The following is a 20,138-nucleotide window of genomic DNA, read 5'->3' on the forward strand; positions in this document are numbered from 1 at the left end:
CAGCCGTTCCATCCCCACAGGATGCACCGGGGGTGGGGGGCGGAGCTGGGGACGCACCTCGTGCGCAGCTGGGCAGAAGAGGACCGTCTTGGGAGACCCTGCCCGCCGTCTTGCCAGGGGGCGGCGGCAGCAGCAGCCTCCCCTCCACAGGTGGGCACTGAGAGCGCAGGTGTGGATCGTGGCGGAACAGGGGCCGAGCGGGGCAAGGGCGGCCCCGGGAAATGCCAGCCGACGGGGTGATTTGTGCCCCCTTAACGGGGAGTCTCGACAGGCAGGCAGACACCAGCAGTGCCGTATTTTGTTGTTTTATATACAGAATACAGGAAAAAGGTGTCTGTAAAGCCTAAAACATTGCAATTACTTCTGTACATTAGAACTTAGCTGCTGAGAGAAGAGGGTGGGGGGTGGGGGCGGGAGGTATTGGAACAAAGGGGCAAAAACAGGCTTACGACAAAAACGCTTTGCTACAATAGACAACCGGAGGCAACGTCATACCACATGTACCACTGTACACAGCTTAAAAAACACGGGAAAACACCGTCAGTTGATGTATTTACATAGAAGCCCAAATACTTCTCACCATCTGAAGACCGGACGGGCGCCAGGACCTAAGGCCTTGGCTCCCACTGCCCCTGGCACCCAGACGTGCCGCGGGGAAGGAGCGGAAGAGGCACAGGATGCGGGAACGGGAAAGAAACCACCGGCGTGAGGAGAGCGCATCTTTACATTAAATAAAACAATGATAGTTGGATAGATTTTGCTGTATGAAAACTGTATTTCTCTTTTTTTAATATAAAAACTATTGTCACTGGCGCAAAATAGAACAAGGTTTTGATTATTTTACAACTGCAAGGGAGCGCTTGCCTCGGGCTACATCCATGAGCCCCCCTCACTGGCTCCACCCAGCACAGCCTCCGCACGCGGCCGTTTCCTTTTTTCTTTAAATGAAATGTATAGTACAAATATATGTGCAAATGCCCCTAAAACTTGAGCAAACCATAACGACGGCGATTGCCCTGTTCATCTTTCCAGATCCAGACCGAAGGAACCCTTTAGCAAGGAGCTGCCATCCTGCCTGCCCCAACCGGTTTCCGCTGAAGCAGCTACGTGCACACAGAGGGGGGAAGCAGGGAGGTCCTGGGGAAGCCATCATGCCACGCTGGTGGTAAAGACCAGGAGGATTACCCGCTGCAGCCAGGGCCTACGCAACTGCCAGAAGTACCTGGTGCAGCCATCCGCATCTACATTCGTTGCTATTCCTGCAACCAGGCTGGCAGGACAGGGGTGGAGGGCCTTCATCGCTGGTCCCGAGGAAAGCCTGGCGGACAGCAGCACAGCACAACCGCAGTTGTGCCGAAAACCCTGCTCCAGGCCAGCTCCTCGATCCAGAGGTCAGGGGGCGCCCAGAACACCCCCTGCGGGGACGCTCTCGCACAAGCTGTCCTCCAGTGAGATGGCCTTCAAGAGTGGCGGGGTCTCTGCAAGGGGGCTTCCCGGTAGACTGTGTCCCAGGACTTGAGCCACAGCCAAGGGCTTGAGAAGGGAAGCCCGAGACATCCAGACTGCGGCCCGGACAAAAGCAGAGATGAAGCCTCTCTGTTCCCTTTGCCCCGTTGTTCGGGATTTCGTCCGGCTCTGCGCCTTAAACCAAGACCGAGCCGCCCAAGAGCACTTTGTTAACTGATCTCCCAGCCAGCGGATCTTGTGCTGGAAACCAAGTTTAGAAAACCTCAGTTGCCTCTGGCAAGGAAGACCCCACGTCCACTGCAGAGGGAGGCCTTTGCTGGCCAGAGAAGCTCAGCTGTGCCTCCCCCCCCCCCGCCAGCGTCTCATCTCCCACCCAGAACAGCAGACAAACTACTCAACATTTACAGCGTTTATCTGCTAGATGTTTCACTGCATCTTTCTGGCTCCATTTTGGGAAAAGTCTAATCCAGCGTTTTTCAACCTGGGCCGCTTGAAGATGTGTGGACTTCAACTCCCAGAATGCCCCAGCCAGCTGGCTGGGGTGTTCTGGGAGTTGAAGTCCACACATCTTCAAGCGGCCCAGGTTGAAAACCACTAGTCTAAGTAAACCCCTGAAAATAGAAACAGACAGCAAGGAAGTTGTGGATAAAGACAACTGCCATTTCACGTGCTCGCGTAAGCTGGTAGGGAGACCTCACCCAGTCAGCCATAACTTCTTCACGCAAAGAAAGGGCAGAGATGCGCCAGTCCGTTTCGTAAGGGAGCGATTCCATTTAGGCCCTTTGTTTTTTATTGCTATGACTAGCAAAGGGCAGCTGGTGAGGACCACCCTGTGTACCAACTGGCACCCCAGAGATAGGATAAATAAGTGGATGGAGAGAGCAGCAGCTCCTGGGTTTGGATCTGCCCAGTCACGATGCAAACACCAGAGACACCAAATTAGAAGCTGGAGGAGAGGAAAACGTTCAGACTGTAGGACATTGGTTCTCAATGGGGGTGGTACCGCCCCCCCGGGGGGTGGTGGGAGGATGCTGAGGGGCAATGAACTTGTTTTGGGCGGTAGGGGGGCGGTGGGCATGTTTTGGCATTCGAACTTAGATTTAAAACTCCCCAAAAAATTTATTAAATCGATTATCCGGTTTATACCATTTGTACCAGCAATAAAACGAACTTACGCGACGGCTGCCCTCACGCACTTCTAAGAACGGTGAGACGAGTTTGTATTCTAGGTAGGCTGACCTTGAAGAACTCGACACTACGATTCTTCTCTGATCCCAACCAGCACAGCGCGTGCGTCAGCTGTCTTCCCGCGCGATTAATCGCAGCGCGTGCGTTGAGCGTCCTTTCAATATGAATGCTTGATTTGACCCGTGTTTCTTGAGTTGGTTTTCGTTCGCTTCATTTCTGTTTTTTCCCCTCAGTTTCGATTTACTTTCATTGTTTATTTGGCCAGTCAGCTAGGTAAGTGCGCTTATTAGTTCTTTATCGTGGTCGTGAATTATTAATTTTGAGAAAGAGCATTTAAGCATTTTTTTTGCATTAGTCATTTTAATTTTAACAAAAGGAATGCAATTACCTTCCAGGGCAAAAGTATTGAGTTAAATCGAACAAATTTGGTGTGTAAGTCTACTGAAAAAAATTACTTAAAATTTTTGCCTTTTATAATTCAGTAACTCCCGCCCCCATACCCTAAATTACAGGATTTTCACAAAGGGTGGTGTTGAAAGATTTTCTGCTCCTTAGGAGGGTGGCAGCTTCAAAAAGGTGGAGAATCACTGCTGTAGGACAAGCACCGTGACCCCGTCTCGAAAACCAGCCACGCAGGATCCACGGCAGGCAGAGGGTCTCTCTGTCGCTGCCCTCTGACGCGCAGAGAGAAGCAACCGTTTAGTGACCGAGGGCAGAAGCAGCAGCCGGGCTCCCCCCCGAAACGTGGCCGCGGTGCAGCGTGAACCAGTGCGGGGGGGTGAGAAGCCCCCGCTTTAGAAAAAGGGTGTGCCTGGAGAGCCGAGGGCGCCTCTGTCTGGGTTAAAGCTGCCTCCTGCGCGGGAGGAAGGAAGGTTAGACCAGAGACATGCATTCCTGAAAGGAGGCGTTTGAGTTACTGTACCTGGGCCACACCTGTGACAGTTAAAGCTACCCCCTCCGCCGTCTCTACATCCTCGCACCTGGGCTGCAACGTCATTATCTCTAGGGAAATCCTGCCAAAAAACGTAAAACATTGGCGCGTTTCCAGGTAACTGGCCCAGCTCTCCCCTTCGCTCGGGGCCACCTGCTGCGTATGTCCAGGGTAACACAGAAGCCGGGCTTCCCTGCCGAGGGGCCAGCCTCCCGCAGGCTGACCGCCGGGCTCCTCCAGCCCCTGAAAGGGAGGCCTACTGGAGCGCGGCTTTCAGCGCACGGCAGGGACCGTAAGATGCGGCTGGGGGTGGAGGCCGGGAAGATCAGACCTTCAGGCCCTACGGCACCTTCTCCCCTCCCTGGCAAGCTCTCCAAGCGGGCCGCTCTAACTGTCCTGAGGGCTGAAGGATGGACGGCCCCAAAGACACCAAGCTTCAACCCCAGAAGCTTCCTGCAGCCAAGAACCACAGCAGGGCACCCATCCCTGGAGGACCCCCCCCCATTTCATAAAGACTGACTGAGGGCAAGAGAGTAAGTGACTGTGGCAAGCCGTGTGAAGGTGCCTGTCCTGGAAGACTGTCTGGTGCCTGACACTGGTTTCCTTTGTTTTATTCACCTGGAGTGCCTATCCACTAACAGTGTTTCTCAACCTGAGCAACGTTAACGTGTGTGGACTTCAACTCCCAGAATCCCCTAAGATGCACGGACTCCCGCGGTGTGCCGGCTGGGGAATTCTGGGAGTCGAAGTCCGCACATCGTAATGGTGTTGCTCAGGTAGAGAAACACCGCATTAACGGGCCCTCAGGTGAGCGCAGCAGCGTTGCCGACATCAGCCCTACCCTTGCCGCAAGCTCTACAATCTTGGCTACGCTCGTCTTCAGAACTGACCCGCAGCAGGAAACTGCTACGACCACCGTTTTAGAGGGGGCTCCCTTTGCCCCGAGGCCAGAAAGCTTGCCTGAAGCCACAGGGAAACCCCGGCTCCCCGGGGAACAGGCTGCCCTGGGATGCCGGCATTCCGGCCCTGGCCCCCGGGCGCAAGCAGCCTCGGGTCAGGCTGCAGATGGGCCGTCTGCAGGAGATGGCTGAAGAAGTCAAGAAGATGGCTTCCGCCACAGTGTGATCGAAGCTCCGCCGGTTTCTTAAGGGGCAGAGGGTGTTTTTTTCGAAACCACGGGCGACCTTCCTATGCAGAAATCGAGACGAGCAGATGCCCCAGGTGGGCCGTGGCCTGCTGGGCATCAGGCCAGGAGGGCTACAGGGACCGCGGTCGCAGCAGAGCACAACCCGGGCCCTGCTGCCCGAGGCAGCCGTCCTGGCCTGAGGGAAGACCCAAACCTCTGCTGGTTTCGGAACTAGCGCTCGGGCGGGACGGTTTGCCCCTACGTTCAGCTGCACCCAGACGGTTCCCTGACACGTCGGCCTCGTGGTTACTGTGTAAAGTTTGTGAAGCGGCTGGAGCCACCCAGGCGAGCGAGTGCCAGCCACGTTCCTGCCGGGGCCAGAGCCCTGGACTTGGAGCAGCCCCGTGCGCCTCTCTGCATTACCATGGAGGGCAACAGCAGGTAGCGTGAGCCAGAGACGGAGGGGGAGCAAAGGAGAGAGAGAGAGGGAGGGAGGGCCGGTGCCAGGATGGCCCGCCAGAGAGCAAGCGGCCCCGGTCGGTCGCCTTCTGCTTTGCTGCTGCTGTGCTGTGCTGTGCTGCGTGGGACAGAAGGAAAGACGGAGAAGGGTTAGGCAGACACGTTAGAAGCGGGTGGATTATTACCTGTGCGACCCCCGTTACGTACAGTGGGACCCCCTCCGACGTCTCAATATTCTCACAGCGACAAAGGATGGTCATGACCTCCAAAGACAGTCTGAGCAGCAATAAATAAGGGGTGGGACACCAAACACATAAGGCGGTTACGAGAGAGCAACAGAACCCCCTTGCCAAGAGAAAAGACAGGGCTTTGCGGGCGGACGGGGGTTTCAGGGCACAGGGAGCGGGCGGGAAGTGGGGAACTGCTGGGCTTTGCTGGGTGCGCTCCAATCCACCCCCCACAGGAGGGGGTCAGCCTTTTCCAACAGGTCCTGGTCTGAGGGGACACCGCCCGAGGTGCTGTGCCCCGAGGGGAGGTCTGTGCTCGGCTGCAGGAATCTCCGCTAGGATCCGGCCCCTTGGCGGGAGCGCACCGTGCCGGCTTCCCTTCCGGAGCGCGGATCCCGCTTCGACTTCTCCCTCAAGGCCTCTCCTCTGAGCGTCTCTGCGCTGCCTCGACCTTCACTGAGAAAGCAAGCAGCCAGAGCTGTTGGTGGGAAGGCGGGTGGGTGTAATTCCAATAAACTGCCGCCATTAAGCCAACCCAAACCCTGCGCTCACCAGGGCAGCCACCTGATTTCGGCTTTCACCAGGGGCCCGGAAAGGGCGAGAGCCGAACTGCGCTGCGGCCCTGCACGGCCTCCTCCCCGGTTTCTGCTTTTGCCAGGCAGTGGGCAAAGGTGCAAGCCGGCCGACGCCCTCTCCTGAGCAGAGACTGTGGGGATGCAGAAGGCCGGCCCCGAGGGGAGGAAAAGGCTCGGGGGCACCACCCAGCATGGAGCATCCCCCCTCCTTGGATTCAACCCGGACTGAGCGGCCGCCTCTCAGTCTGTCCCAAACTGGCTCAGAAATGCTCCGTCCCCATGTGTCCGTCTCCCTCCACTCCTCCTGGAGGCAGAGGCCCAATGCCACCCGGGCCTGTGGGTGACTTGCAACGGCAGTCAGGGGAGCGTCTCCTGCAAAGCACCCACTCGCAAGAGCTTCTGCTCCTTCCTGGAAGCCAGGACGCCCCCCCCCGCTTCCTGCTCTGGGGAGACCCTTTTCCCTCCATACAGAGCCCAGGAGCAACTCGGGCGGAGGAAAGGGGCACGCGCAGCTGCCAACACACATCCTCTCCTAGGCTCTGCTGGCCCCCTGCCAAAGGGGGCGCGGACAGAGCTGCGTCAGGGGAAGAGCCGGGAGAGGACTTTGCAAAAGAGCCCTCTCCCGTCTGCAAATGTTTTCAAAATGGTGGCTTCGTGCCGACTCTGGAGGCTCGCGAAGGGGAGCCTAGAAATCCTGAAACGCGATGGCGGGGGACAGCAAGGCAGCCGGCACTAATGCGCATCGACCTGTTTCCTGGCCAGGCTGCCTGAGGCGGCAGGAAGGCCACTCGGGAGCCAGCTCCCAGGCAGGATCTGCCCTATTCCGGGGCAAAGGGGGATCCCCGTGCGCTCCTCATTGATTGCAGAAGGAGACGCGGGCGACCGCGGTCCTCGTGAGCAAACGTCAAGCCTGCCGTTCCCGCCTGCAGCCCAAGCGGTTTCCCCAGCACCACCGCGTCCTCATTGTTTGTACTCTTGGTGTAAACTAGGCCACTCCGGAGCTGGAGGAGCTGAAGGAAGCTCTTGCAAAGAGGCCCTTCCTTCTGCTGGATGATAAGTGCCTTCAGCCGCCCAGGGCCCCCCAGGCAGGGAAAGCGTTTCTATTTCTGGGAGGAGAGCGTGTGGCTCGTCAGGCACACGCTGTGCAAACTGAAACTGCGCTCAAGAAAAGTATGCGAGTCCCCGTGGCAGGGAGGGAGCTCCGGAGAACACCTTCAGGAAGAGAAACCCCTCAGGAGCTAGAACGAAACAGGACCTTCCCAAGAATTAACCTTGTCAGGGCCAGACCCCTCCTCCCCCAAACGATTATGGGAACCGAGAAGGATCTTGCGACTGGATCATGAAATACACCACGGCCTTTCTGCGGCTGGCCTCCACGGGGGAGAGGGTCTGTTCAAGTGGCCATGCCTCTTTCCGGGCTCCACGTCACGGTGTTTTAAAAAAAATTCCGCCTCTGAGTCAGCCAGCGTTGACTCCTTGAGACCGCCTTGACTGGTCCCTGCACTTCTCTTGGCAAGATTTCAGAAGCGGTTTGCCATTTCCTCTTCCCAGGGCTGAGAGAGGAACTGACCCAAGGTCACCCCGCGGGCTTCGTGCCCAGGTGGGACGAGAACCCGCGGCCTCTGGTTTCTAGCCTGGGGCCTTAACGCTACACCAGGATGGCTCTCCCCGCATCACAACGGCTAGGAATTTTCTCCAGTATCTGAGGCTGTAGCTCTTCCTGAACCGGTCGCCAGGCTCCACGAGTTCTTATGGGCGGCCAGCAAGAGACCAGAACTCGAGGCTGGAGGTGCAGTGGATGATCCCAGGTTGTAAGAATTGTGGCTCCTGGGTGATTTCTAGTATTATTTACACTTACATCCTGCCTTCTTTTCCAGGAGCTGAAAAACACTCCCCCGCTTCCTTTTATCCCCAAAACAAGGGCCCTGTGAGGAGCGTGACTGGCTTAAAGCCACTCAGGGAGCTCCTGTGGCTGAGGAGGACCTAGAACCCCTTCTCCCCGGTCCTGGCCTGGCACCTTCCCCACAGGCACTCTGACTCTGGGGGTGAGAGGGAGGGACTGGCCCAGAGGTCCCAGGGAGCATCCTTGCCTGGGGGAGACGTGAACCTGGGTCTCCCTACTCCTGGTCCAGCCCTTCCCCACACTTGCTCTGGGGCTAGGAGGGAGGGACTGGCCCAGAGGCTCCCAGGAGCTTCCATGGCTGAGGGAGGGACTAGAACCTGGGTCTCCTCCAGTCCGTTTCAGTGCACAATAACTGATGGAGGAAAAACTTTAAAATCCCAATTCTCCCCATTAGGCACAATTTTAGATGCCTTATCCTGGCTCCCTGTAACCTTCCCTCGCTAACGCAGAAGCTGAGTTGCCTTTTCTCCAGCACCACCAGGTTCTCTTTTTGGGGATGGGCTAACCGGAACTACGTCCCACCACAGTCCCGCTACAGATTTATACAAAGGCCTCCTCCTCCTCCTGAATTCTACTCCCATTTCCTCCCTTGGACTTGGGACAGAAAGCAACTGGGCTCAAACCCCCATTCAGCCCCGAGCAGCCCCGGGGATTGGGGAAGGGACAGGGACTTCCCGACATTAAGACAGGAAGGAAACGGGGCTCCTGGCGTGAGTTATGGCTGACTGAAGACATCTCCATGCACGAGTGGAGACGACGACCACTGTGAAGAACGAAAAACCGGGGAGGAGACCAGCCCTTCGAAACTCTCCGGAGAGGGAGAGATCGGGAGATCGCCCATGAGTGCTCTGAATGGCAGTTCCTCGCGAGGAGATCATAAAACAAATTTGAAGAACAAGTACATAATTAAATAATATACTCGTGGGAAGGGACTAAAATGGAACTAAACCCATATTAGGAACTGAGGCTTCATGAAGGGTGCAAATGGACACTAGAGAGAACTAAAGGACCAGGTGGAAAAGAGCTAAAATGGTTAAGCCAGCTATAACTTTTCCTTATCTTAAAGAGTTTTTTACATGGGCTGAAATATTAGTAACTAATATCTCAGAAAGGATACAGATTTCGATAGATAAAAACTTTTAGAAGATGATGTGAAAAACTTTTTAAAACTTTTACCTGACATAAGGTTTCCAGGGAAGCAACGGTGGACTGAAGGCGGTTCCACTTTCAGCGGAGCTGATGACCACAGCGGAATGAGAAGCCGACACATGGATCAGCACCTTGAATTCTTCTCTGGATAAAGGAGGGGAACTGGGATCGCCCACAAGTGCTCCATATGGGGGCTCCTCGTGAGCAGACCATAAAACAGTGGTCTCTGATGGGTTTTAGGAGCCAAGGGAAACTCAGCTTTGCCCAAGCCGCGGTTCGGAGCCTTCAAAAGGACACCGGGTTTGCCCACTTCCTTTCTTAATCTCTTCTGGAAATTGCTTGTCAACCTCGACCAGGACTGAATGATGAGGTTTAAAGATTTGTTTATAGGTAAGATATGGGAAGAAGAGATTTTTTTTAATGTGTTTTTGTGTTTTTTCTTTTTTAGTATTGTGAGCCGCCCAGAGTCACCCGTTGGGGGAGATGGGCGGCATACAAGTTTGATAATAAATAAAAAATAAATAAATGTATTTTCAGAGAAGGTGATACGATGTTAAATGGAAAGGATTACAAAATTGGCTTATTTAAGATTAAGATATAGATGTGTGTGCGTATTTCTGGTATGTGTTAAACTGTAAAGGAGAAAATGATAAGAAATTAACTTGTGTTAATTGATTAATATGTTGTTTCTGGTAGCTTTTAGGGGATGTTTCTTCACTAGGTCCAAATGATGAGGCTTTAATAGATAAGAGATGGGAAGAAGAGGGGTTTTTGTTGTATTTTTAGAGAAAATGATAAGTTACTGTGCTAAAAGTAAAGGAATACAAAACTGATTTATTTGATTGTTAAAATACATAAGTTGTTAGTTCTGGTAACTCTTAATTGACTTTGAATGAGGCGGCTTTATAATTTGTTTAAAGATAAGAGATATGGGAAGAGATCCTTTGTTGAAATGTTAGAGGTGGTGATAAGTTACTGAAATTGTTTGTATGGCCGCCCATCTTAAAACACAACTCTGGGCAGCTCACAACAACAATCTCTTAGACGTTTCCAGGTTTTAAACTTCTCAGGAATTAAACGCTTGTATCGGATACACCACAACCCCTAGGTGGTTTTCTGATTCCCTTCAGTTTGATCTCATAGTTTAATCTGAAGCCCTCTTTCAGTTACCGCCAAGGCCCCCTGCGCTCCTCCCTGGAGATGAGCCCTGTCTAAGCAGTTAGTCCCAGAAGCCTCTCGCTGAATTCCCAGAGCTTCTTGGCCAAGACGTCATCGCGGGCCTGCGGCCAGGGCTCCTTCTGTTGGCATCTTGCAAAATACCGCCCGCTGAGCATTTCAATGCCTTCCTCAGTGGCACAGTAGATCGTGGTCTGAGCTCCTTCGTTACAGTCTTGCAGGAAGGGCTTGATGAACAGGAATGACACCTGGAACCACCCCATAAAGGAGGAAACCATGTTGGTCTTAATGAATCCTGAAAGCAAAAGCAGTTGGCCGTTGAAGCAGCACGAGGGCGGAAAGGAAGCCCTTTTCAGGGTTACCCAGACGGATCGGGAAATCGCGAACGGACTGGTCGGCACGGCACCCGTTTCCCACAGGAAGCTTGGACCACTGGGCAGTCTTTGGGCAACATCTAATATTTTTCAGAAGACCACGAGCTGAAGAGGGTGGGTGAGTGATGATGCAAATGGGGGAGGGGGCTGCATCACACATATTAATCCATTAACTCCAGTGGCTAACCAATTCAAATCACTAATAATAAATAATAATTTTCTGTCTTTTTCCTTATCAAAGCTTTTGGGTTCGTGGACGAAATCAGCATAAAAAGGATATCACAAAACGGCTGTGGGACAAGATACAAAATAGTTCCTGTGGGACAGGACTTGTCCCACAGTGGGGAAGCTCCTTGCTCTGGCATGCTCACACCAAGAGAGGGGGAATGAAGGAAAAGAAGAAGGCTGAGAATAAAGAGCAAGAGATTTGGGGAAGCCTCATCCTATGAGCTGAGAGGATGGCAAACTTCTTCCTATCTGGCTGACCTTCTATTGAGGCATATCACTGCACTGCTTTGCAAAGTGGGTCGAAGGAGCCCCCTTTGAAGAGCTGCTGGGGGAGAAAGGATTTGCCTCCCCCCACTTGAAAGCAGAAGAGGGGGGAATGCTTGGGAGGAGCTTCAGCGTGACCTTGAGGACACCCTATTGGGCACCTCTGAGCAAGACTTCCACCTACCTGGATGAACTGCATAGGAGGTAACGTTGGATCCTTCCAGCCGGTTGGCCAACTCTCGGACATGCAGAATATTGGCTAATTTGCTGTTAGAGTATGATTTAAGTGCCTTCCATTTCCCCTCCGTCGGCTTGTGGATGTTCTGAAAGTCTATCTTCCCTTTCTGATGTGATTCAGAGGACACTACTATGATCCGGCTAGGGGCACAGCGCTTCAGCCGGTCCAAGAGAAGGTGGGTCAGGAGGAAGTGAGCCAAGTGGTTGACCTGGAATGCCTGGTTGAAGCCATCCTCAGTTTTACCATTGTCAATGACACCTGCCAGAAAAGTAAGCTGATTAAACCATCAATAGGACATCTCTTCTCAAACCATAGCCAAACCACCTCAGGAATCTCAAGAGAAGCACTTGAACCCCACAATGTTCTCAACGATCCTCCCCATTTTGTCATCCAGATACCCTGGTGTGTATCTGCTCTGCACCCAACAGGAGCACCCAAGCCCCTGCCTCCGGCCCTCCCTCACCTGCATTGTTGATGAGAATGTCCAGACGGGGCTCGGATCTCAAGAACGTCTCTGCAAAAGCTCGCACGGAGTCCAGGTTGGCCAGGTCCAAGATCATGAAGACAACCTCATTGTTCCCACTTTCCTGGAAAGAAAGAAGGAATATGTAGCCTTGGGTGTGGCTGCTAAGGCCAGTGGCTTAAAAGGCGGTTGGAGAAATTCACAGAAGACAGGTGTACGAGTGGCTGTCGGTCTGGAAAACTGTATGTTACCCCTCAGTCAGTGGTAGTTGCAGGAACCGCAGTCAGAGAGGGAAAGACCCCTTGGGTATATTTGCTTACAAAAAAAAACATCTCTCCCTCCGGTCATCTTGGCTTTCTCGGTGGGCTACAATGACATTTCCCAGATTTGTTGCTGTTGTCATCCTCCATCGAACTGCGGCTGACTCCCTGTGACTCTACAGGTCAAAGGTCTCCAAGCCAGATTACTCACTGGAAGCCAGATTCATGGGACAACTGTCAGCTGTGGGACACATCTTTGGAAAGATGATTATCTGTTTATTCAATTTATATGGCTGCCTGTCTCATAGCAATGACTCTGGGTGGCCTGTGACCAAAACAATAAAATCAACAATCCACATAACAAATCTCTGAGGTAAATAAGGATTGTTCTCAATTTACAACAGAGAAAAACAACAATAAAACCAGTCAACCAGCAACGCTTGCTTGACCTTTTGGCCCAAATGCCTGGAAACAGCCAAATGTTTTGAATTGCTAATTGCTACAGTACTCCATTTTTTTCCTGCAGGTTTCACTTCCAGAATAGAACTTGTTGAATTCATCTCCTTTTGTCCATCTGAATTTAAACATCTAGAAGAATATATTCTTCCGTTCTGTAAGGTTTAATTGTGCCAAGGTTAGATACTCCTCAGCTCCTGGGGATTCATTTAAAAGCTCCTCAGCTCCTTTTCTGATATTAAGCACCCAGAGTCTGGTTCCATCAAAACCTGACTCTTCTGTCCAGGCCCAAGTCTTCCCAGAGATCTCCCAGAGCTCACCATCTTCTCCCACATGAAGGCAGCTCTCGTTGGCCTGCGTGTGGAAGAGGCAGCATTTCTGAGAAACTCCCTTTGGTGGTTTGCACTTTTCACCCCCTACTTAGCAACCTAAACTCTGCTTCCAGGTTGCACAACTAATGTCATGATATCATTTGTGTCCATAATCACTTGAATTTCCCTGGAGCTGGTTCAGATGCTGCTGCTTGAAGTCCTTCACCTTAACCCTGGTCATCCACCTTCGCCAAAGCAAATGCAGTCCCCCACTACCACAAATGATGCAGTCGAGTCTCCCACATTGGGGGAAATCACGGGGGTCCGTACACCCAGAGTACAATGGATGAGCCTCACCATGGGAAAACCACCTGCCAGGCCTAGAAGTAAGAAATGAGTGTTAGTACTTCTGCCCTGAAGCCCTCCTCCATCTGCCCACCTGTCCCTCTCAGCTTTTGCAGGCCTGCATCACCATCACGAAGAGACCTGGATGGAGAAAAGCCATGGGTGTGAGTATAGAGGCAGGGCAGACCCTCACCCGTCTGATGTCGTGCACAGCTGATTCTCCTTTTGCTTTGTTGCGGCATGCCAGAATGACCCGGGCTCCTCTGCGGGCCAGGTCCACTGCGGTGGCTTTCCCGATCCCTGCGTTTCCACCTAGGAAAGTCCAGAGAAAGAATTCACTGAGAATGGCCCAGCCTTTCACGGGGGAGCAGGAATGGCGCCCGCCTTTCTGAGAGCACTTGGGTGCTAGGAGGGTACCGTGATGGTGGCCTCACAGCAGTGAAGCATTTGCTTCAGGCATTTGCTTTCCCAACTTTTTCAGAGCAGTCTTACCTCAACTAAGAAGAATGGCTTGAAATTAGGGATAATTCTGCCTTTCTTTCTCAGACTGCGCTCTCGTCTTTCTTCCAGGAGCTCAAGGCAGCTCCTTTGGAGATACTGTTTGTCAGGCCCAGCCCAAGAACGACAGGGAAAGAGTCCAGCCAAGTTCAGTTCTTTTATAGCTTAAACCCTATAGAAAGAACCTTGCCAGACTAAATCTGTATCACTCTATACCCTGGGAGATTCTCGGGAGCGCATATTGTAAATCTCTTCCTCTTCCCACGCTCCTGCTCCGGACTGTGTTGTCTCTTGTCTCACCCCCCTTCCTGGAATGCGCTCCTTCCTCCCTGAGACCCTGCTGCGCTGCTGCAGTCCTCCCCACGTTTTAGGGGATCTGGGTCTTCTCCGTCATGGTCCAGCCACACACCATCCTGGCCCCGGGAAGCGGCTCAAGCGAAAGGCAGGTGCAGCAAGCCCAATAGGGGAACAACAGGCTTCAGCTGAACCCTGGCTATGGGTTGGGGGACTCCTCTGTATCTGGGAATTTACCACCTTTGCATTTGCACTGCCCCAGACAGACTTAGTGCAGAATCCGGGGGTTCTCCTGCACTCACAACTCCTGCTCAAGGAGCAGGTGGCAGTTGTGGCCAGGAGGGCCTTTGCTCAACTTCATGTTGTGTGCCAGTTGCACCCATTCCTGGATCAGGAGGCCCTCCAGTCAGTCACTCTTGCCCTGGTTATCTCTCGGTTAGACTGTTGCAATGTACTCTACATGGGGCTACCCTTGAAGAATATCCAGGTTCAAAGTGAGCCGTGTGGGCAATTTGGGTGCCCTAAGGATGGCACATGTAACACCTTTGCTGCTGGAGCTGCATTGGGTGCCAGTCTGCTTCCGGGTCCAATTCAAGGTGTTGGTCATCACCCTTAAAGCCCTACATGGCATGGGGCTGGGTTACCTGAGGGACCGTCTCACCCCCATTACGTCGACCCGTCCCACCCCGGCAGACAGGGAAGGTATGTTACTGGATCCCATTGATTAAAGAATGTCGCTTAGCAAGTCCCAGGGGGACAGCCTTCTCTGTCACTGCTCCTGCCCTATGGAACACTCTCCCCGCAGAGATGGGGTGGGCCTCCGCCCTCCCGGCCTTCCAGAAAAGGGTGAAGACCTGGCTCTGCCAGTTGCGTGGGGTTCAAGGAGGGGTAACTAACCCTGGGGGTGGTTAGCACCCTGAAGACACTCCCGGAGGTTGATTATTTATACCATCTATCTCTTGGATTATATTGTTTATTTTTGATCACCATTTTTACAGTATTTTAATTGGTTTTTATTTTTATTTATTGTAAAACTCCCAGAGTCTCTCGTTGAGTGAGATGGGCAGTGACTAAATTTGAAATATAAATAAATTCAAAACTTCTCCTGGAGGAGGAGAAACACCAGCTCACTGCCCACGGGTTGCCGAGTGCTCCCCGGAGGCCACGTGAAGGAAACCCGAGGAAGAGGAGAGGAGCACCAGCCGTCCTGCAGGACTGGCTCAGTCCTGGAGACCCCTTGGAGAAATCCCAGCCACCCTGACCTGCCTCTGCTGATCACCATTTGTTTGACATTTGTACGCCACCAGCTCCTACTGGATTCGTGGCGGCTCCCAACACAACATATAATAAAGTTCATAAAATAACCCCATGGTTGAAAGTGGAAAACAAGCCCTTCAGCATTCAGTCATTTCTAGCTGTCCTACCTGTAAAGCACATGTTGACTGGAGGGGAAACTGGATGGTCACGTGTGAAGGGCGACCCAGAAGATCCCGACAGCGGAATGCTCGCGTTAATAAAATGACTACAACTTCATTTTCTGCTGACCTTGCTATTTACACCCAACCCCCGGCTAATAGTAGGCGTACCTTTAACCCGGGATATTTTGTGTACCCAGCGAAGTTAATTCTTTGCTGAGGGACTCTGACAGCACTTCATACTTCCTCATACATATTCACGGCAATTATTTTTACTCTTGTGTGGTTTTACCCGATTCTGGCATGCATAAATGCACGGGATGGTCGGACTGCATTGAGAGACTTTGAGCCTGAGCTGATGGCTTCAGTCCACAGGCAGAGGACTCTGCTCCACTGTGAGGCTCCATCATAGATGGGACCAAAGGATGCCACCGTCCTACGCCTGTGGACTTGAAAGTCACCCCTTTCAAATACCACGGATGTACTTCTAAATGAACGTGTGGACAGTTGTATGCAATGTGAAGAGACGGATTCGTGTTTGTGTTTACTATATTTAACAAAGGATGTGATTGAGCTGGAAAAGTGCAAAAGAAGCCACAGAGTGGTAGTCTGGAGGTCTCCAACCTCTTCTCCCAGAAACCCCCTTGGTCGTCTTACTCTGGCCCCACCTCTAGCCTGTGGGTAGCCGCGTAGTTTTCTCCCTCCCACGGGCTGCCTCACCTGACTTCCTCGGCTCTCACCTCTGGGGGGGGGGAGAGAGAGAGAGAGAGAGAGAGAAAGAGAGACGGCTGCCGGGCGCTGCTGCCTTTGTGGCGAGTACCGTAAAAAAGGGGAAATGAAGTCACTGCCGTGGCACCACCTCTTGGCCTCACAGCACAGAGACGTGGGCCTAGATGCATCAGCTCTTCTTCCCCCACCCTTGGGAGACAGATCGATCTCACCAGGGGTAGCTAAAATTGTTTGCTTAAAGGCAGAAGAGATAAAAACATCAACCCCCCTTTTTCTTCATGGGAAGAAAAGCACCTTGCTTATCTCCAAACAATTGTTTTGACTGCAAAAGTCAGGCCATCTGCCTTTATTTTTCTGGTTTGCACGTATACTGCTATTTACTGCCACGTACTGGCGTTTGTATGCTAGTTACCCAAGGGGAGGTGCATAGTGTCAATACATTGTGGGTGATTATATGCCTCACTGCTTAGTAGGATTTTAGTCATCATGCAATCAGTTTTATAGGTCATGTAGTAGTAATTAATGACTAAGTAGTGTACCACTTCTCTGAGAGTGTTTTGGCTAGAGACTTTGGATAAGTCTTGGATGCCACATATATGAGAAGAAGTGCTTTTTTCTATGTTTTGCATGAAACTTGTATTTTATGTAGTTTTTATTTTTCTCAATAAACAACCAGTTATGTTTTATAACTTCTGGCTGGATTTCTTTGGAGAACAAGATAAGGACATTGCATTCTTTAAATCTCTTTAACGCTGAAGTGTATTTTTGATATTATTTCTGCACTCTGCCTAACAGGCTCCCACCGCTGGCTCCGTAGGATGTCGGTTTAGTCATACAAGTTATAAAAAGGACTTGTAAAGGCAAACCGTTGCATTAGTGGACGGATGAGAGGAGCTAAGTAATCTCCTTTCCCGGACTGATCCAGAGATAAATAGAGTTACTTTCAGCAGGACATAAACAAAGCCAATCAGAAGACTGTAATGCAATTTTAAGGTAAAACTGCCCTATTCTTATGGAAATAGATATTCCTTAGGTTCCAATGGAGATGCCTGCTCCTATTTCCCTGGCACTCGGCTTCTTGTTTCCCCCTGATCCTCCAGAAATCAGTTCCAGTCTTCAAAGGAGAGGAGGGACTGGGTTGAATTTCTCTCCTCCTACGTGCCAGGGACTATCTTCCTCCCGGCAAGCAGTGGACAGTTCCACGTCTATGCACTCAGCCAGCCTGGTGGGCACACCTGGCAGGTGGCTGCAAATGCCAGAATGGGAAGGCAGGCAGTCCGTAGTGAAGAAAAATGCCATGCCCGCCTTAGGCTGAACGCCTCTATGTGCACAAATCCCCATCACTCTGTTCCCTTTCGGGGTAAGCAACGGTATGCAGAGTGCAGAAAGGGAGAAACAGCCCAAGAAATTAAAGGTAAGAAAAAGGAAAGGAGACAGAGCTAACACTGGGGCATGTACTAGATCTCTCCATCCCTTTCTCTTGGCGTGCAATGTGCTTCACCTGTTGCCTTTGGGTCTTTCAAACAATCTCTTCTCATCAATTCCCTCCAGCCTCAACTCCCCCAGATGCCTTTCCCTTCAACCTGCTCACTCTTCCTTCATCTATTAGTCTTGCCATTTGACCCTCATTCATCCTCCCCCGGGACCAACCCGCCTCAAGGACTTCTTCCTTCCCGGCCAATTTGCTATACAGTGGTGTTCCTCCGGCCCTCGGTTGGGTTCTGGACCCACTTCTTCTTCTTTGACCATACGCCCTTCTTAAGTACCCAACTCCCAGTGCCTCCAACTTGCTTTTGTGTTTCTCGTGACCGACCCAGCTCTGCCTTCCCTGGAGCAAAGTGGGCAGAAGCATCTTCTGATAAGCAGCCATGTTCGCTTCTTTCAACAAACAGGCATTCCTCGCAGCAGGCCACACATTCTACCCACCTTTGCCCTTCTTAAACCCTCCACCCCTTTCCCCGTCTTCAGTAAACAGTCCACCAAAGCACCCAAATTCATCTGCCTGCTCTGGATTTTCCCCCTTTCTGTATCACTTGCAACTCTTCGCCCTATTTTCCCTGCCAAACCCAGCCACCTTGGGTTTTGATGCATGAATTTCCAGATCCATCCTCCTCGAGGAATCCATCTAGCTAACATTCACTGCAAATTTTGACTTGAATGTACAGTCATGTTCACAGCAGTCATTAACGGTGAGGGAAAAGGGAGGTGTTTGTTTTCCATTCACAGTTTAAGTAATAAACATTTCCAACTTAAGAGGTGGCTTTGGAAGACAAACAGGACAAAGGTGCAAGATTATTTAAGTATAAATGTGAAGACCAGTTCAAAGGAATTTAGACATGGCCCTGGGGAAGATGCGAGAGTGCTGTTAGGGGGAGGGGGAAGAGCAAGCCGTTCAGGAGGGACTCGGAGAAGCGCTTGCCCAGTCCAGAGAGAGAAGGAAGGGTGAGAAAGAAACCCAAGATAATCCCACCTTGACTTTCTTTAGTGCAAGAGGGATCAGAGAGAACCCTGCACAGGCTTTCAACACCGATGTCAGCCCTTCAAGGTAGGCCAGGTCAAGAAACAGACCCTGCAGGGATTCCAGGGTACTGCTTTGTTGTTGGATATATTAACAGAGTCTTCTGGGGCACGATTCCAAATGGGGACGTGTCAGCCGCGCGGCTGTCCAGCCTCCGCTTGAATGCATCCAACAAAGGGGAGACCCCCCCGCCCCCCAGTCAGGGGTTTCCCTGTGCAATTGCTCTTAGCATCGGGAATCCGCAGAAGCCTTGACCTGGAGTCCGCCTCCGTGCAACTGCGGCCCCTGCTGCGCTCTGCGCTCTGCGCTGGGGAAGGAGAGACCCTGACCTCCTCCTGCGTGACCGCTTCCCGGACTGCGAAGGACTCTCTCCTGCCCACTGCGCTTCCCAGCTCCTCCCGTCCCTCCTCCCAGGGCTGAATGGGCTTTCCTCCATCCTCCCTCCTTCTCGGGGCTCGAGGGAGAAGGGTGAGGCTTCGGGCTGGGCTTCCGCCACTGGAGGCGAACCCGAGGCAGTTGAAAGGCCCTTGCCTCCTTCCAGCCGTGCCGCCGCTGCCTCCCTTTCCAAGCCAACCGGGGCCAAAAACTGCTTGCTGCGACAAAGTCTGGCTTTCCCCCTTCCTGCGCCGGGCGCTGGGTTTTGGCTGCCTGCGCGGAGGACTTTCACCCCTTTGCCCCATCGCGCGAGCGCTTGCCTCGCCATTCTCACCCCCGGCCCCAGCCCCCGTCGCTTCTGCAAACTGGGCAGTGAAGCAGCCCGGCCAGCGGCCGGGCGAAGGGCCAGGAGGGAGCCGTTGGCGGCGCGCAGCCTTACCTGTGATGAGCACCGTCTTGCCCCGCAGGCGGACCGCGTTCTGACACTTGGGCGGCCGGGGGAAGCTGTAGCAGAGCAGCACGTAGAGCCCCAGCAGCAGCGCCGCGCCCGCCAGCACCGCCTCCACGGCCATGGTGCGCGCCTCCTCCCTGCGCGCTGCGCTCCTCTGGTGAGCCGAGTGCAGGGCGCCTCTCCGCCAGCCACCACCCCTCCTCCGGGTCAGCCCTCGCCTTTGCCCCGCCCCACCCCGGGTGGCCCGCCCGCCCGCCTCCCGTGCTGCCTGCCCACGGGGAGCGGCTCGGCCAGCTCGCAGCCCGGCGGCCCCCTCCGTCTACCCTCGCCCCTTCCTCCCGGCCTTTCGTGGTGGTGTCCCATCCCAGGCCTGAGGATGCTTCGCTTTGTTTCCGAAGCCGTGCGTCCAGGCGGGGAGAGCCGTCCCCCGTCCCTCACCGCGCGCTTGGCCGTCAGCCGCCCGCGCCGCCTTCCTGGCCTTTGCTCTGCGCCCAGCTCCTGCGGGCGGGCAGGGGGCCGGCGTTGGCTCGGACCGTGTGGGGGCCTCCGGACCAGCCCCGCCCTCGCAGCCCGACCTGCCCCTCAAGGGGCCACGCCCTGGAGGGGTTTTCCTTTGGCTCCCCCTTCGCTATGCTTTCTAGTCCAGAACGTGCCCCCTTTTCTTACTCACCGGGGCTGGACTCCAAGACCCCTTTCTCGGGCCTTTGGGTATGTAATG

General features: G+C 53.2%; 1 protein-coding gene across 1 annotated transcript; it reads right to left on the reverse strand.

Moving 5' to 3' along the window:
* Positions 1-9,839: 9,839 nt before the first annotated feature.
* On the reverse strand, positions 9,840-19,624 carry LOC148216216 (dehydrogenase/reductase SDR family member 13-like). The gene is made up of 5 exons (XM_088138727.1): positions 19,409-19,624; positions 13,334-13,452; positions 11,769-11,892; positions 11,252-11,563; positions 9,840-10,496 (listed from the first exon to the last, which is right to left on the reverse strand). The coding sequence occupies exons 1-5, from the start codon at positions 19,539-19,541 to the stop codon at positions 10,237-10,239; spliced, it is 948 nt and encodes a 315-aa protein (XP_087994853.1). The 5' UTR covers positions 19,542-19,624; the 3' UTR covers positions 9,840-10,236.
* Positions 19,625-20,138: the final 514 nt, after the last annotated feature.

This window comes from Python bivittatus, unplaced genomic scaffold (genome assembly GCF_059951505.1).
Source record: "Python bivittatus isolate LINGU-HERP-01145 unplaced genomic scaffold, Pbiv_v1 ctg000240_np1212, whole genome shotgun sequence".
Taxonomy (NCBI): domain Eukaryota; kingdom Metazoa; phylum Chordata; class Lepidosauria; order Squamata; family Pythonidae; genus Python; species Python bivittatus.

What these genes read in the sequence shown, in the direction of transcription:
- LOC148216216 (XM_088138727.1), bottom strand. Translation starts at nt 19,541, where the DNA reads ATGGCCGTGGAGGCGGTGCTGGCGGGCGCGGCGCTGCTGCTGGGGCTC. An exon ending in CTGTGCACGACATCAGACGG is followed by an intron (nt 11,893 to 13,333) that starts GTGAGGGTCTGC and finishes CTTTCTTTCCAG; the next exon opens with GAAAGTGGGAACAATGAGGT. An exon ending in CTCCTATGCAGTTCATCCAG is followed by an intron (nt 10,497 to 11,251) that starts GTAGGTGGAAGT and finishes TTTTGCTTTCAG; the next exon opens with GATTCATTAAGACCAACATG.